This window comes from Ictidomys tridecemlineatus, chromosome 7 (genome assembly GCF_052094955.1).
Source record: "Ictidomys tridecemlineatus isolate mIctTri1 chromosome 7, mIctTri1.hap1, whole genome shotgun sequence".
In the NCBI taxonomy this organism is placed as follows: Eukaryota; Metazoa; Chordata; class Mammalia; order Rodentia; family Sciuridae; genus Ictidomys; species Ictidomys tridecemlineatus.
In genome coordinates this window covers 171,273,049-171,290,579 of record NC_135483.1, presented here as the reverse complement: position 1 = coordinate 171,290,579, position 17,531 = coordinate 171,273,049, and the positions used below count along the sequence as shown (strand labels likewise).

The 17,531-nt window shown below is 32.5% G+C and overlaps 1 protein-coding gene across 6 annotated transcripts in view; it reads right to left on the bottom strand.

Moving 5' to 3' along the window:
• Creb1 (cAMP responsive element binding protein 1) overlaps positions 1-17,531 on the bottom strand; it is a 63,936-nt gene that overhangs the window by 20,663 nt on the left and 25,742 nt on the right. For 5 of the 6 annotated variants that reach the window (XR_001230069.4, XR_005738090.2, XM_013362786.4 and 2 more), the window contains 4 exons: positions 11,114-11,214; positions 9,127-9,269; positions 5,168-5,350; positions 3,128-3,278 (listed from right to left, as the gene is read on the bottom strand). Coding sequence is in view for 4 of the 6 variants with exons in the window: in XM_013362786.4 (XP_013218240.1) it covers positions 3,128-3,278; positions 5,168-5,350; positions 9,127-9,269; positions 11,114-11,214 (578 nt within the window). In the remaining 2 variants the exon portion in view is untranslated. Of the gene's footprint in view, positions 1-3,127; positions 3,279-4,115; positions 4,179-5,167; positions 5,351-9,126; positions 9,270-11,113; positions 11,215-17,531 lie in introns of those variants that run through there. The other variant, XM_040294800.2, reaches the window with a different exon arrangement.

Sequence of the window (17,531 nt, the reverse complement as noted above, 5' to 3'; positions counted from 1 at the left end):
CCCACTGCCGTGTGCTCTAGTAAGAGCATCATAGCAGTGAAGTAGCATGTTAACAGGCTTTGGCAGCAGACACATGATCAAATCTCAATTCTACCAGTTTCTTAAAAACTGTGATGTTTGGCAACATTTAACTTCTCTCTGGTATCTGTGGGAATAAAATTCCACCTCACTGTAGAAGAATTAATAATGTATATAAAGAATCTAGAACTGCCCATACCTAATATAGAACTTAATAAACAGTACCTCAGAGGAAAGGTCAATATCAGAATATATAGAATTATTGATACCTGCATATATTGGTACCTGAAATACATGACTATGGATGAAAGTTCCAAGGGGAAATTTGAAAAGTAGTCAGAAAACCAGGTGGTGAATAAACTAAAGAAGTATTTTGGGATAATGAGCAGTCAAAAGTGGTACATACTTCACAGAGGTGAAATCAAACAAAAAAGAGACTACTGGATCTGCCAAGTGTGTGTTTTGGAATGTGGGTATGTACCTGGTATGTGAGTTTGCATGGTATGATGGTCACAATAGCCAGATTTGACTGAAAGCTCAAAAAACAGTCATCTGATAATGAAGGAAAAAGGAAACTAAAGCACTATATCTAAATTCAAACAAAAGTATTTTACCAGAGTACATATCAGGTGGTTTCCCTATAGATCTCATTTAAAAAAAGCTTGTGAAGAACTGAAGCCCTCTCCATAACTTGGAATGTGTTGTAGAGGTAGGATGGGGATCGTAGAGAGGGCTACAAATCTGAAGGAAAAAAAAAGAAATTTGATCTGCTAAAAGAACAAGTTTTCACAAATGGGCAGTGCTCTAGGTTGGTCTTTACGTAACAGTAGATAAGAACCAATACTGCTGCCTTCTTACATACTATAGAAAAATTTTTTCCTATTTTGTTCCTTCAAAAGGACACTAGAGTTTATCCAACTGTTGGAAAGGATAAAAGTAAGTCCAAATCATGACTACAATTATATTGCCTCTGTAGTCTTTTCTGAATAAGAGGGAAACATTATTATTATTATTATTCTTTTGGTACCAGGGATTGAACTCAGGGTCACTCAACCACTGAGTCACATCCCCAGCCCTATTTTGTATTTTATTTAGAGATAGGGTCTCACTGAGTTGCTTAGCGCCTCGCTTTTGCTGAGGCTGGCTTTGAACTCACAATCCTCCTTTTCCAGTCTCCCAAGCTGCTGGGATTACAGGTATAAGCCACCACACCCACTAGAGGGAAACATTTTTTGTCCCACAGAGGCAAACTACATAGATATAATCTGAAAGTTCTTCTGCCTTTTTTTTTTAATTTTTTTTTTTTTTTTTTTTTAGTTGTAGATGGACACAATACCTTTATTTTCATGTGGTGCCGGGGATCAAACTCAATGCCTCATGAATGCTAGAGGGCTCTGCCCACTGACACACAACCCTGTCCCCTCTTCTGCTGTTTTTAGTAATCAAAAGGACTTATTTTCTGATCGCTCTGCTATGTGTGCTTTAAACTATTTTCTTTAGTAAGTGCTGTTTTTTAAATTTTATAACCAAGCTTTTGCTGGAGACTTCTTAAAAGAGAATTGTTTCTAATTTTAAAAAGGGTTAAGCATCCTTATGAGTACTTTAAAACTGAGAATATTTAAATAATGCATAGTTTAATTTATATTTTAAAATACATTTAAATAAGAATGCAGCTTTTATACTTTTGTTTAAAATTATAATTTAAATACTTAAAAAGAAAATCACTGGTTGATAGAGAACAAATAAAATAAAGTCACTCCACTCCTTTGCAACTTTTCTCCTAATCCCAGAATGTTTCTGCCATTGCTCATAGCTTAGATAATAATTTATTAATACAGTGACAGCTAAAAATATTTTAGAAACAAAGAGACTGATCTGCTGAAATATGAAATTGCTCAAGGAAAAAAAAAACATTTATGTTTCAGACCACTGTGGTTACAAAGTACTTTCAGAGAAATAATCTAACTTGACCCTTAGAACAACACTTTAAGTAGATTGTGGAATCCTATTTTACAAAGGAGAAAACTGAGGTTCAGAAGATTAATAGGTTCTCTGAAAGTCACAGCAAGGGTGGAGCAAGACATCAAGCTTTATCTTCCAAATTCAATCTGTTTCTTTGACTTTATCATGAATTTGAATAATCCTGGGGTAAAAAGTAGAATATTGTCACCAATTTAAAACATTTTATAACTTCATACATCTTTATTTTCATTTTTTTCTGTTTGTCTTAGTCATTTTCATATTAAAATCTTAAAACTATATGAGGCATGTGGAAATAAGCCTATAATCTCAACAAACAGGGAGGGTGAGGCAGAATTGGAAGGGTGAACACCCAGCCTGGGCACCTTAGGGAGACCCTGCCTCTAAATAAATAAATAAGTAAGTAAGTAAATAAATAAATGAATAAGCCAGCCAGCCAGCCTGGGCACCTTAGGGAGACCCTGTTTCTAAATAAACAAACAAATAAATAAATATCAGACTGGGGATGTAGCTTAGAGGCAGAACGCCCCTGCATTCAATCCCCAATACAAAAATAAGGTACTTTTATTTTGATGTCAAAACCATTTAAAAATGGCTTTGTCTACATGTCACAGATTTTGGTAAGTAGAATTTTCCTCATTCAAGAACTATAACTATTTTAAGGTTTCTGTCAGTAACGTGGTATTAAGTTACTATTTTGAGTAAAGAAAATATTGGCCATTGATATATTTACTTTATTATACATAAATTTAATGAAATTTAACATTTAATGTTAATACACATATCTGATGCTCTTGAACATGAACAATACTACTCATGAAAAAATTTGTAAATAATCTAGCTAGTTGGTTGGAGCAAAATACAAACATAGCAAAGCTGCATATTAAATCTCCTGTGAGGAAACTGTATGAAAGAAAACTACTTTATTATTAAAGACTGACCCATAATCTCATTAGTCATTTCACATGCAACTTATTAAATAAAGAAGTTTTAGTAAGATCCATCAATTCTGGGGGATGGTGGTGGTGGAATTCAAGGCAAAGATCCTGTTATCAGTTGTAAAACACATTTGGCAGAATTTGTGGACATACTCAACCCATAACAATCTAAGTAAATGGATTACATGTACCTGTTCTTCATTAGACGAACCTCTCTCTTTCGTGCTGCTTCTTCAGCAGGCTGTGTAGGAAGTGCTGGGGAGGATGCCATAACAACTCCAGGGGCAATGGTGCTAGTAGGTGCTGTGCGAATCTGATATGTTTGTACATCTCCTGAGGCAGCTGAAAAGAATGGTGAGCAAGGTGTAAGGCACAGAAGTGAAGTGACTCGATTCAGCTGTGTGTGTTAATCATCAGTCTAAACATATTTTTTGAATTAGAAAAGAAACAATAAGGAACAGATGATTCTGGCTAAAATGTTGAAAAAAAATCAGCACTCTTTGGGTCATTACTGAGAAATAAACCCCAGTTTAATGGACTTATTAGTATAGACACTCAGGTGAAATACATCTAAACCTATGTCTGCTGGGTCTTATATTTATCTTTCATTGGAATGTAGTTCTATTCTGTTAACATGCTTACCAACCTTAAGTCTAAAAGGGAAGTAGGGCACAGCTTGGATGATCTTCCTAGATAGAGTATAGTCCTCAATGTCTTCCTTTGATATTGGTAAATTCATATTAAAAAATTTCAAGTAGACTCTTGCCACGACATAAAAACGACCATGATTTTTCATAAAATAGCAAAATGGAAGAGAAAATAAAGCATTATGGTCAACTATTGTAAACTTCTAATTCAAACAAAACTGAAAGTATGAAAAAGTGTACTAATTGATGCCAATTATATTATTTGTAAACATTGTTTTAATATAAATGATAATGGCTAGATAAACTCTTAAGTTTTAATTTCCTAACTAAACAATCCACCATTTGTGAAAAGAAACAATCACTGTTTGTCAAATTTCTTCTAATATCAACTTAATATGCTCTCCTAAGAATAAGGAACCTAACATTTGAGAGAATTTGAAGGTCTTTATATATAAAATTATTCATATTAGATATCAATATCAATTAAAATGTGTAGTTTGAGTGGAAAAGATTTATATACTAAACATGTTACCATCTTCAAACTGACGTTCAGAATTCAAATTCACTGACATCCTGCTTTACATTTTTTGAGTACCTGCATGTAAAGTGAAAAGGTGTTTTATTCCCATTAATAAGCAAAATATCTTTTTCAAATATTATTTGTTTAAAAACAGAATATATTCTGTAATTACACTAGGGCCCTTTAAATAAATTATGATTCTCTAGTTAGTGTTTTAGGATTATCCAAAGGTAATTATCCATGGCAAAGGGATACAACTGCCACTACCTAACATAGGCAAAATGCATTATTATTAATGAAAATATTTTTAGAAACAAATTATTATTTCCTCAATCTACAAATTTCCAATCTGGCATAAATTATATTGTTGAAATATTCAAACAGATTCAACGAAAAATAATCAATTCCTAGCCATATATTTCTGAAATAAATGTAACAAAAAAATTAAAATTAAAAAAAATCTACTTCATAATTCCTCAAGGGTTTAACTACTACTTTTCCTTCTAAGACCGGTGGACTTGCATACTCGTGTGTGGTCTTTTGGAATATAATGTTCTTATACAAAATATAATAATTTCAGAAAAGACGACCTAAGTTTCTTTTGAATAAAAACAAGAGAAACAGAATTGTGGACCTCCAAAATTCTTATGTGATTTAGCGCAATTTCATTTGATAAATGAAAAACAAACAAAAAGGCCCAGAATAATTGGATCCTGCTCAGTCACACAGCGGATCCATTCAGAATTACATCTAAAAATCCATCTTTCCTGACTTCTGATTTCATTTTTTTGTTCTAACCTACCCTGTTTCTCCTGTTCCCAAACAGTAAAGGTGTTACAGATAGACACTATATTTTTAAATACTAAAAATAGTTGTTTTTATGCCATGACATTTTGGTCCAATTTTGGGATAATGGAAGAGTTCATGGAAAATATTATCTATATCAAAGAAAAATTGACTACATTTTAGTTGTGTTTTATAATATGATACTTACTTTTTCTGAGTTTATAAAATTTTAATCTTTTAAAGAATTTACCACACCTGTGAATTCTGAATTCCCTTACCTTGAACAACAACTTGGTTGCTGGGCACTAAGATCTGCTGTCCATCAGTGGTCTGTGCATACTGTAGAATGGTAGTACCCGGCTGAGTGGCAGCTGCATTGGTCATGGTTAATGTTTGCAGACCCTGTACCCCATCGGTACCATTGTTAGCCAGCTGTATTGCTCCTCCCTGGGTAATGGCAACTAAAACCCAATGGATTTTATTGTTACAAGTTTAATTAATACCATGTAAGACCTTTAAGACACTCTAAATTCAATGTAGAATAATTTGTAAGGCATCATCTAGGAGAAATTATCACAATGAATCTTGGTATCCCCAAGTAGCTTTCTACTACTCTATGAACTGCATTACAATTTATAATATAATGCTGTTAATAATTTTTTAGAAACTGAGAAAATATCAAATTCCTTTTGGAATTATTTGGTTACAAAGATATCCTGCCTGTGATCCACACTTTACTTTATTCTAGTGTTAACCATATAATATATTGTTTAATATTTGTTGGGCAAAAACTAAATAAATTACTTGAGGGTAGGAAATGTGATTTTTCTTCTCTACCTTTAAAAATGTAGTCTTTATGCTCTCAGCACAGTGGTGAGCCTGTAATAGGCACCCAATAAATGGTTATTTTAAAATGTAATCAATAGGGCTGGGGATGTGGCTCAAGCGGTATCATGCTCATCTGGCATGCGTGTGCCCGGGTTCAATCCTCAGCTAGCGCCACATACAAACAAAGATGTTGTGTCTGCCGAAAACTAAAAACATAAATATTAAAAAAAAATTCTCTCTCTCTCTCTCCTCTCTCTTAAAAAAAATGTAATCAATAAAGCAGCACATCAGTGCATTCCATTTATCTCTTCTAGCAATTCATAAAATATATCAAAAGTCTACTCAATTATCCAGGTGTGGTGCACACATCTGTAGTTCCAGCTACTTGGAAAACTCAGGCAGCAGGATCACTTGAGCTTAAGAGTTCAAGATCATCCTTGGCAACACAGAACCATCTCAAACAAACAAAAGCCCACTCAATGAAACAACTGAAAAATAGATGGAACTCAGCACAAGAAACCTCTTGTGGAGCTTAAAATTAGAACTCAAGATCATTAATTAGAAACAAAAACAACCAGTGTGATGGTGCACACCTGTAATCCCAGCAATTTAGGAGGCAGAGGCTGAGGCTGGAGGATCACAAGTTTAAGGCTAGCCTCATCAACTTAGCAAGGCACCAAGCAACTTACCGAGACCCTGTCTCAAAATCAAAAATAAAAAGGGCTGGGGATGTAGCTCAGTGGTTCAATACCCCTGGCTTCAATCCCTGATAAAAACTGAAATCACCTGTATGCTACAGTACATGGAAAAAGTTAATAGAAAGAGAAGCTATTCTTTTTCTTGGAAGACACAGATACTAACATTAAGAAATTTAATTCATTCACAATCTCCCTGCTAAGGGTCAGGTTTTCCAGAAAGAGGAGGAGGAAACAAATAATCACAGTATTACATATAAAATCACATAGGGTTTTAACTGAATTAAGAGACAAGTAAAAAATATGAGATCAACAGATCCAACTCAAATACAGTACTGTCCATTAGAAGGGAATTAGTTTGATATCAACTGCCTGTAAGCTCTGGGAAACTATAATATACTAAGTCATCAATCAGTACATGTAAAGCTGATTATTCACTACTCAAATGATTAGTTTAACAAAATAATACTTGTGGACATTAAGACATTGGCATTTATAATCCATCCATTTTAGTAAATCTCAGACAAGGGGAAATACTGGAATATATAAGAATTAATCTAATTCTTTAAGATTACTTGAGAGAATCAGAAGGTTAACAAAATTAATCTACAATTTCACATACAGAGTTAATATGCAAATTCTATTCTGTTTAACATATTACTTTCTTTTTGGTTACAGCCATGAATTCAATGTTGGAGGAAGAAAAAAAAACTATACTTGGAAAAAAAAATTACACTTAAAAATATTTGGGCTATAGTCCAAGTTCTGTTACTAAATCATTACTTGATTCTCTTATCTCTTCTGTAAAATAAAAACATCTAGTTGTAGCCACAAAATATAATTCCTGTAAGCATTAAATAAGGTCATGTATATCAAAGTACTTTCAAAACTGAAGTCTGGTCCTACTGAACATATTTTCCTATATAACACTGATTTATACATTTGATTATTCCAAAAGGATTTGAGAGTTTCAATAAAATACAACTGAAAAGATAGAAGTCAAAAAACTGTTATGTCTCTAGGTTTACATAATGATCTACTAGAAAAATCTAGACTTAAGGAAATACAATAAATAAACTTAGTTGAGATTCCATACAACATGTAAATGTATAAGACAACATGTGTATGTAAACAGAAGGAACAAAGGGATATTTCACCTTACTATTGAAGAGGAACATTTTAAGTTTTATTAACACTCTAACACTTTACCACTTGAATTGTGACATGCTCATTTTTTGAGCTAAGAATTATAAATGTTGTTGTAAATGTATTAGTTATATTGTTCCTTAATGAAAAATCAACTAGTTCTATCAAAAACTGTGTGTGCACATACAGAGAAGAAATAAAAATAAAGCTTTAAAAATCTCAAAATGTTAATCTCTTGAAATTATTTTTGGTAGCTGGAAAAGGGAGTGCAAAATTAGACATTTAGGGGGATAATGGGAGTTCTCTAAATTTCACTTCCGTCTTTCAGATTTCTGGTATGTCTGTTTCCTAAAAAGCATACTTTCTAGTTCAAGTGAGAACTAGAAAGTCCTCCAGTAGTGAATCTGTTACCAAAGGGAATGTTATACCCCAGGATGCTAAAGTAGGCAAAAATAAAAGTCATGTGCTAATGTTGTAAAATCACATCTTTATTCAAGATGTTTACCTGGACACAAAGCAAAAAAAAAATACACATACACACACACAGAGGTATAGATATGTACCTCTTTGCATCTGTCAACAAGAAACTTAAGGAAAAAAAGAATAACTAAGCTTACTGAGTTTTAATAGTAAACCATTAGCTTGGTCTGACTATCAAAAATTTTAGCTATGAGAGAGCTAAAAAGTTTGCTACTTGAGAAATCTGTTTTTAAGACAGAATGCAAATTACTGTTAGGCAAACTGACACTGGATTATAAAACAAAAAGTAACCTAGGTGTCAAGCATTAGGCACACTAAGAGATAAGAAGAGGCCTCTAAGTGCCAGATAGAGACATCATGAAATGAAAATTTGAATAATTTTGTAATAGAAACCTTTGCTTTTTGTGAGCCAAAAAACCAAGTATCCAGTTAATTTTCCTTGTGTTTATATAATCTTAATTTGCTATACTACCTTTTACATGAAAAGAAATAATAATTGAATGTGCTAGCAGACTACAACAAAGTCAACCCCACCCCCCCTTGAAACATTATTAAATATGAATATTTTTAAATGCAACTTTTGGAAGGTAAGATAAAGTATTAAAATAGATGAATAGTAAGAGCATCTTTGGCCTTAAACATAGTCAAGGTATAATTTTTTTTTCCTTTATCTGAAAAAACTCATGTTATTCTTGAATATTATGTGAAAACTAAAATCTTTTTTTGCTGCTGGTACTGGGAATTGAATCCAGGAACCATACATTCTAGGTAAGCACACTTATCACTGAGCTACATTCCCAGCCTGAGGACTAAAATCTATAGAGGTTCATTTAGTTCTTCAAAAAACTTCAGATTAGGCATCTGCATAAAACAAAGGAACGTGTAAATAGCTCACATAATTGAGTAATCCTAAATAAAACTCTGAAGAAAATACTCCTATTACATATAGACCTCTGCATATTAAGCAATAGAGGAAATAAAGTGGCAGTAAGAATGAGAAAAAAATTGGAAATTACATAATTCCCTTAAAGAGAATAAAACATTAACTTTTCTTTTCTCTTTACAAAACAGAAATATCTATTACTCACTATACTGTCCACTGCTAGTTTGATAAATCGGAGTTGGCACCGTTACAGTGGTGATGGCAGGGGCTGAAGTCTCCTCTTCAGACTTCTCTTCTTCAATCCTTGGCACTCCTGGTGCATCAGAAGATAAATCATTCAGAATTTTCCTAGAAAAATAGAGAACTATCTTAATTAAAAGTAAAATTTACTGTCTAAATTCAAATAGTAGTTAAAGATTAGAAAATTGGCAGAAAGGTGGTTAGAACAGAAATTTAAAAATTGTTTTTATTTTATACTGAACTTCAGACAATTTACAGTTATCACTACCATTTTATCCTGTTTGTTTCAGCTTACTTATTTTCCTATCCATGAGGGTACTTATCTGTTAAGGTTCTGTCACTTGAAAATTTGATAAGCACAACTTCTATGTTTTTCAGCTAGATTGCTGCTAAAAATATCAAGCCAAATGAGACCAAGAAGAGTGCTTTTCAAGTACTTCCTGTGGATATAAATTTATCACTATAAAGATAGAAAGTTGTTCCAATAAAAAAAAATGCATCTTCTATTATCAATTAATTCCTATTTCTCCAGCCTTACACATATATATTAAGAACTTTATAGTAGATACCGTACTATAATCAAGACACAGAAGCTAGATTTCAGGAATTCATAAACTTAAACTAAAGGTACCCTAGTGGGGAGTTTGATTGTAAGTGAAGATGTCATTATCTTTAATAACTCTTTCTCTGGACTTCCCAAGTAGATTTCCCAGATAGAAGTCAAATAACTGTTACATCTCTAGGTTTACATAAAGATCTACTAGAAAAATCTAGACTTAAGGAAATACAATAAATAAACTTAGTTGAGATTCCATACAACATGTAATTTTAATCAATTAAAAGAATCTTTGAATTGATCATTAAGGTGTTACTATTTAAATGACCTTTACTACAATGTAGGCTACAAGCCAATTAAGAAAAATTAGGATATTTTTCAATAAAAAAAACGCATGTTAAAAGGCCTATAGCTAATATTTGCCTAAAATTTATAGAGAAGCTATATGCATACCTGGCTGGATCTGCTTCAGGATTGAAGGTGTTATATATACTATCATGAGTTATACTTTGAAGTTAAAATCTAACGCTAGTTATATTTAAAACAATAGAAACTATTAGCATAAAGGCATACAACATATATCTAGTATCATAAAAGTTAAGCCCTCAAAATCAATTTATTTATATTTACTTAGGATCCTTAATCCAAATGTGGGGATAGAGAAAGGGGTTGGCTTAGTAGCTAAACAAGTAGGAGCAGGGAGTGACAATCACCTCTTCAAAAAAATTGGCATATACATAAATAGAAATGTTAGACTAATAAAAAGGAAGATAATTATAAGTCATTAAACTCTAAATTATAATTCATTAAACTCTAAGGTAAATTTATCAATATTTTTGGAATTGTCCTTCCTGCAGATGTTTCTACATATGACGAATGGTTTTTTTCTACCTTGGAGACAAAGCATGGACTAAGTAACATCTATAGCTGAAAACAAAAAGTATAGTATGGTGCCTCTAAAATTAGAGAATGTTAGCAAAGCATTACCCTAAAACAACTATTAAATAGTTATCTGCTAAGTACCATGGCATAAAAATGGCTTGTAAACATGTAGCCACGTAGATGAATAACAGCCTCAGAACTGACATGTAACTAGAAAATCCGTAACTATCAAATGTATTTTTTTTAATAAAAAAGCAGCACCCAGCAGTCTACAAAAACAGAACCAGAAAAAAGTAATGTTTATCCAGAAATGCTCAGAGTTAAGAACAATTTATTTTATAAGACAAGCTTATTCTATATGATAAACTTATTTGGGAAGTAACTTGAGATAAAAATAAATCACCTATAATACTGGCTTGATCAGTAAACCAATCTTCTGAAATATCTTTACCTGCAACTATCTAAGGCTTCCTGTACATCTTTGATTCCAAGTTCTAATTATTAAATTTCATACCTGTAGGAAGGTCTCCTTGAAAGAATCTCCCTTCGTTTTTGAGAATCAGTTACACTATCCACTGACTCTTGTGAATCTTCGCTTTCTGCAATAGTTGAAATCTGAAAATAAAGAAGAACTTGATCTTGATAATCAAATTTAGTTTCCAAAAAATTTCATTAACTTTAAGGTTGAATACAAAAGAATACATATATTTAAGTCTTATACATGGTTAGGTTTTTAATGGGAGACAACTGCAACAACCACTCTCCCTTCCCTTTACTTAACTTATAGAATATTTAAACTGAATTTAGAGAAACTAAAATATTTGTCCTGAAAACATCTGTCTTTAATTTCTTTCAAGACTCCATGTAATCAATCCTGAACTCATCAGTATTATTTGTCAGTTTTTTCTTGTCAGCTGTTAGGACAAGACTGCCAATTTAAACAAGGTTTCTGACATTAGGGAAGGAATGACTAAATATTTGCTCAGAAGTCTATATAGAGACTATACAAACATTTCCCCTTTAACTCTGATGCAAACACTTATGCACTACTTAAAATTGTACAAATAAAATTAATGATCCCTCACCACATTCCCCAGTTGTTTCTAGCAAGTTAGGGAAAAATCCTGTTTCATATAGACATGTTTAAAAGTTGGCATTCTAAAATTACTTTTTAAGCTAAAATCCAAGGTAAAGAATCATGCATTTCTGGTAAGCATCCCTAGACTGAAAATAAATGAAGATATATGAATAAAGATTTTACATGGGATAATACAAAAAAGAATTTACTGAAAATTTACTGTGTCAGGTGCTATACTAAAGCACTTGCATATATTCGTATATAGTACATTACTTAGTATAGTAACATCAGGCACCAGATAGTTACTAGTACTATATCCATTTTATAGATAAAAGAACTAAAGCACAAAGGTTAGGTAACTCACCCAAGTAACAAAGCTATGAAGAAGTAAAACTCCTGTTAATACTTAGCATCTGTTTTAGACAGCCTTACCAGCATCAAAATCTTGGTGGTTCCTTCCAGTCTCATTCCAGACTATTTCAGTCTGAAACCAGTACTGTCAGAAGTAACAACCCAGTAGCATTTTTAGACTGTTTCTAAACTAGAAGTTCTCTCACCTAAATGTGCTTGTCTGTCAAATTCATATTTACAGATTTCTATAGGCTAAACTGTAGGGGTCACGTATTCTTTTCCGAAAGAGGTGGACATGATGCTATCAGAATTAGAATTAGATTTAGCCAAGACAAAGGGATCTGTGTGGGTTAGGTCCACATCAAAATATATGACCATGGCAATATGAAAAATCTTAAGTACTTCAAAGATATTTGAGAAATTCCATAGATATTCTGTATGCAGTCAGAGCCTAAGGGTTCTAGAGAATAGACATTCACTTTACAAAGAAATCAGTTAAATCTAGTAATGCTTTGTAAAATACACCTATAGTAAAGTAATATGTCCATCAAACTTTAAAAGTATATGAAGCCTAGTTTGAAAGACCTAAGAATCAGCAGGCAACAATTAATGGATCCAGAAATGATGGGCAAGGCTGAATTCAATCTATAATTCTCAACAGAGTAATAATGCTACAAAGTACTGCCAAAGGAACATGAAGGAAAATTTCCCAATTATTAGTTGTAGCTGCTGTAACTAGCCCACTCAACACAGCATCTGCATAAACTTTCTCATAGATAACTGATCTGTGAACAGGTCTTAGCAGAGAGTCAGAAATTCAAGGAACAAGACTACACTCAAAGTGGACGATACTGATAAACAGTTGTTACCTTTATTAATACTGCACTCAGAATCTACTTAGTTCCTCTGTGGCTTTCTTTGCCTTCTGCTTCACTTATATATGCCCATTCTTATATAATGACCTTTTTAAAAAATTATTTTTATTTGTTCAAATTAGTTACACATGACAGGAGAATGCATTTTGACACATCATACATAAATGGAGTATAACTTCTCATTCTTCTTGTTGTACATGATGTAGAATTACACTGGTCATGTAATCATAAATACACATAGGGTAATAATATCCAATTCATTCTACTATCCTTTCTACCCCTCCCTTCATTCGCCTCTGTCTAATCCACCACGGCCCAAATCCCTCATTATGAATTAGCATCTGCATATCAGAGAAAACATTCAGCCTTTGGTTTGGGGGGATTGACTTATTTAGCTTAGAATGATAGTCTCCAGCTCATCCATGTACCAATAAATGTCATAATTTCATTCTTCTTTATGGCTGAGAAATAGTCCATTGGGTATATATATATATATATTTTTAGAATTTTAACATTTATTTATTTTTTCTTAGTTCTCGGCGGACACAACATCTTTGTTTGTATGTGGTGCTGAGGATCGAACCCGGGCCGCACGCATGCCAGGCGAGCGCGCTACTGCTTGAGCCACATCCCCAGCCCTCCATTGGGTATATACACCACATTTTCTTTATCATTTATTTGTTGAAAGACACTGTGTTGGTTCCATAGTTTGGCTATTGTGAATTGAGCTGCTATAAACATTGATGTGGCTATGTCCTTTGGGTATAAACTGAGAAGTGGAATGACTGGGTCAAATGGTGGCTCCATTCCAAGTTTTCTGAGGAATCTCCATACCGCTTTCAGTAGTGGCTGCACCAATTTGCAGCTCTACCAGCATGTATGAGTGTACCTTTTCCCCCACATCCTTGCCAACATTTATTGTTACTTGTGTTTTTGATAATTGTCATTTTGACTAGAGTGAGATAGTCTCAGTGTAGTTTTGATTTGCATTTTTCTAACTGCTAGAGATAAAACCATATCTTAAGGACATATAGTAACATAGGAGGACTTTCTTCCAAGCTGAAACTTACTAAAGCAAGCTATATAAACCACCCACATAATAATTTTGAAATGATGTTGCTTTTTTATATGTGGCCTTGGATTCCCTCCCCCTCGAAGTGAATTATGGCCCTTAGTAGAAATTTTGCCCTTCTCTGATCTAAATTACATGGTAAAGACAGAAATAAAAACATATTAAAGCAATTTTAGCAATTTTTTCAGGATATTTATTAACAATTATCTAAAATAATTTATCTTTAGTCCTTCAGTAGTAGTCTGTTTTAATAATTCATTTTGTAAATCTTTGCTAAATTTACATTATCTTTGGACAAACAGATTCTAGATCCAAGAACTTTAATATATATAGAAACAGAATTCAAAATGTTCTTTAATAGCCACAAATTCTCCGTGATAACTTCAAGCTGTGAAGTATCTGTTTATCCCCTACTTCATTCACAGTTTAGTTAATGCCAACAATGTATAGAAACAATATTCTAACTTCTGTTTTTGCAGTTTCATTTGTTTCTGTCACTAAAAAACGATGTTGCACTGAATGGCAGACACCTGGAATCCCAGCAACTAAGGAACCTAAGGCAGTAGGATCAGATGTTTCAGGCCAGCCTCATTAATTTGGCAAGACATCTTAAAATAAAAAACAAAAAAGGGCTGGGAATGTAGCTCAGTGATAAACCCAGTATTGGATATTGGGTTCAATATCCAATACTGCAAAAACTAAAATTCCCAAATAAATGAAAATGGTGCTTTCCTTTCCTTACAGGGAGTATTTAGATTACTGAACTGCAAAGATAAAAGATTTGGGAAAAAAAAAAAAAAGTCAATTCAGATAGACAGAATTTACTTACCACAATTTAGTGACTAACTCTTTAATATAAACAGAATAGTGACTATTCAATATCACATAATGAATGTAACACTTCCTACCCTAAATGAAATCAAACCACCATGTAATGTACCAATGGTAAGAGTGCAGCCTAATGTCAGCTATGGGCTTTGGGCAATGTTGTAAATGTAGGTTCAGTTTTAACAAATGTACCAATCTCGTGGGGAAAGTTAACATGAGCAAGGCTATACAGTGGGGAGGGTATTCTATTTTCCATAATGTTACTGTGAACCTAAAACTGCTCTAAAAAACTTAAATCCTTAGAAACAAAAATTATATTGAACCCATACTTGAGAATAAAAATCATATCAAAAATCCATTTTATAGTTATTAATTATAGTTCAATATAAACTTAACAGATTTAAAACAACCATATATTCCAACTAGAAGTATCACAGGTAATCTCATTCTAAAGATAGTACAACTACTTCTGTCCCTCACCTCTTGTCATCTCTCTTATTATAAATCTCTTCCTGAGTTCCTTTGATACGTCTTTCATTTTGGCTACTTTTGAAAGTCAAGAAATTTTCAAATAATCAAGTCACTACTTATAGATATAAAGCTTTAGCTCCATATTTCTCAACTTTGATTTGTTTATGTTTATATAAATATAAAATTTTAAAAGTATCTACATATTTATATAAGTATATAAAAGTATTTATATAAATATTTTTATAATATATAATATAATCTTTTAAAAAGATTATAAAAGTGATTCAGAAATATGATTCTGGGCTTAGGTTATTTAAATGTTGATTTAAAGTTTGCTAGTTTTGAAAAGGGGAACTCAACTGAATATGTAGATAACAAAAGTTAAGTCTCAAAAGTATACTTTGAGACTGTACTTACAAAATAAAACGCTTTTCCATTTTTCTCTACAAATTTTGCTAGTTATTAATGAAATCTATCTAGTGTATTTTCACTCCCTGGCTTCAAGTCAACAGGAAGGTGGTGTTATAATTTCATATTTTTAACAAATTAAGTTCAACACCTGCTAAAACTAGAAGTCTTCTGAACAGTTGAGAAAATTCTTTTTTTTTTTCCTTTTTCTATTCTTTGGGGATATTAAAAAAAAAAAAAAAATTGGGATTGAACCCAGAAGCGCTTAACCACTAATCAGCATTACTAGCACTTTCAACTTCTAAGCCTCCTGACTCAGCCCTCTTCCCCCAGCTGCTGGGATTATACGCATGTATCACTGTGCCCAGCTATTTAAGTCTTAAAGTACATAGATTTAAGGCAAACTTTCATGGTTCGCAAGAGAAAAAAAATTTTCAAATTTCTATTTTCAAAATGCTATCTCCACAGCAAAAGTTTCTTTAAAAAATTATCACATTCATGATTAAAATAACACTTCCCCCATGAAAGGTAATTAAAATGGATTTCTTTTTTCAAAAACATCTTAGGTAAGATATCCCTTGTAAGTTCTTGCCTGCCATCATTGAAAAGATCAGAAAATTGGGAAAAATTATCTTAGGTTAAAAACAAAACACAACAAAAACAACAAAAAACCCAAAAGCAATCCATTCTGAAGTTAAACAACTCTTAAATACTTTGCTATATAATAATTAGACTATGTTGCACAAACGTTTACTTTTATCCCCACATTACAAAGTATTAAAAAGACTATCAAAATTCTCATCTCTACTCTCTTCCTTGCTTACTCTATTCCAGCAACACCTTGCTATATTTCCAAATCTTTGGATATGCTTTGGTTATCTTCTCGGCTTAGACACCTTTATGCTGTCTTCCATAAAATTAAACATGCTTGCCCTTCATGTCTTTCTCTATTCCTTTATCATTTTATTAATCTTTCCAGCACTTATCCTCACCTGACATATTTTATTTTTTCATAGTCTGTCTCTCTTCACTCAAATGTGATCTTCATGAGAATAGAGATGTACTGTTTGTTCACTGTGGTCTGATAGCACCTAGAACAATGACTGGCACATAGGATGTGATCAATAAACATTTGTTGATGAAATGGATGTAAGTAATATAATCTGTGAATCCTCTCTCACATTTAAACTGCACTATAGTAAAATGTGGCCAAAAGTAATGAATGTAAAATGAGAATGCCACTGACAACCCCCATACACAATGCAACTCCCAGTATTTCTGTGAGCATTCTCACACAATCTGTGAGGGAATTTATGTGTGTACATGGGAATAAAGTTAGAGTACCAAAAGTCAAGTTGTGTATGAAATATCATTATAGCTTAGTTCCTAATATTTTTAAACAAAAATATATAAAAAGAAGTCTTATTATCTTATTCGTCCCATCAAAAGAAGTATATATCATGCATAATATGGAAACTTTGCTATGTTCCAATATTCTCTCATATAGAAGTTTGAGGGGCAATTTCTATTCTTGTTTGATCACTCTTCTGATGTAAATTATTTCCTAGTTATTTTAATTTTTTTTGCAGAATATATGTAGCTTTATTATGACCTAGGAAAGACAGACATTAGAGCCTACTTATTAATAATTATTTCTGTTAGCCAGCTGAAGTGACCATTGAGGCCCTTTAAAGAAAAAAAAGAGTATAACTGTATCTCTATTTATAGAATCTAGGTTTCAAGAAGTTCAACATTTCTTTTGTAAATTCACCTTAATGTAAAATATGTTCTTGAAAATATGAATACATATTTCTATTAATGTTTACATAATCCTCAGAATTAAATTATG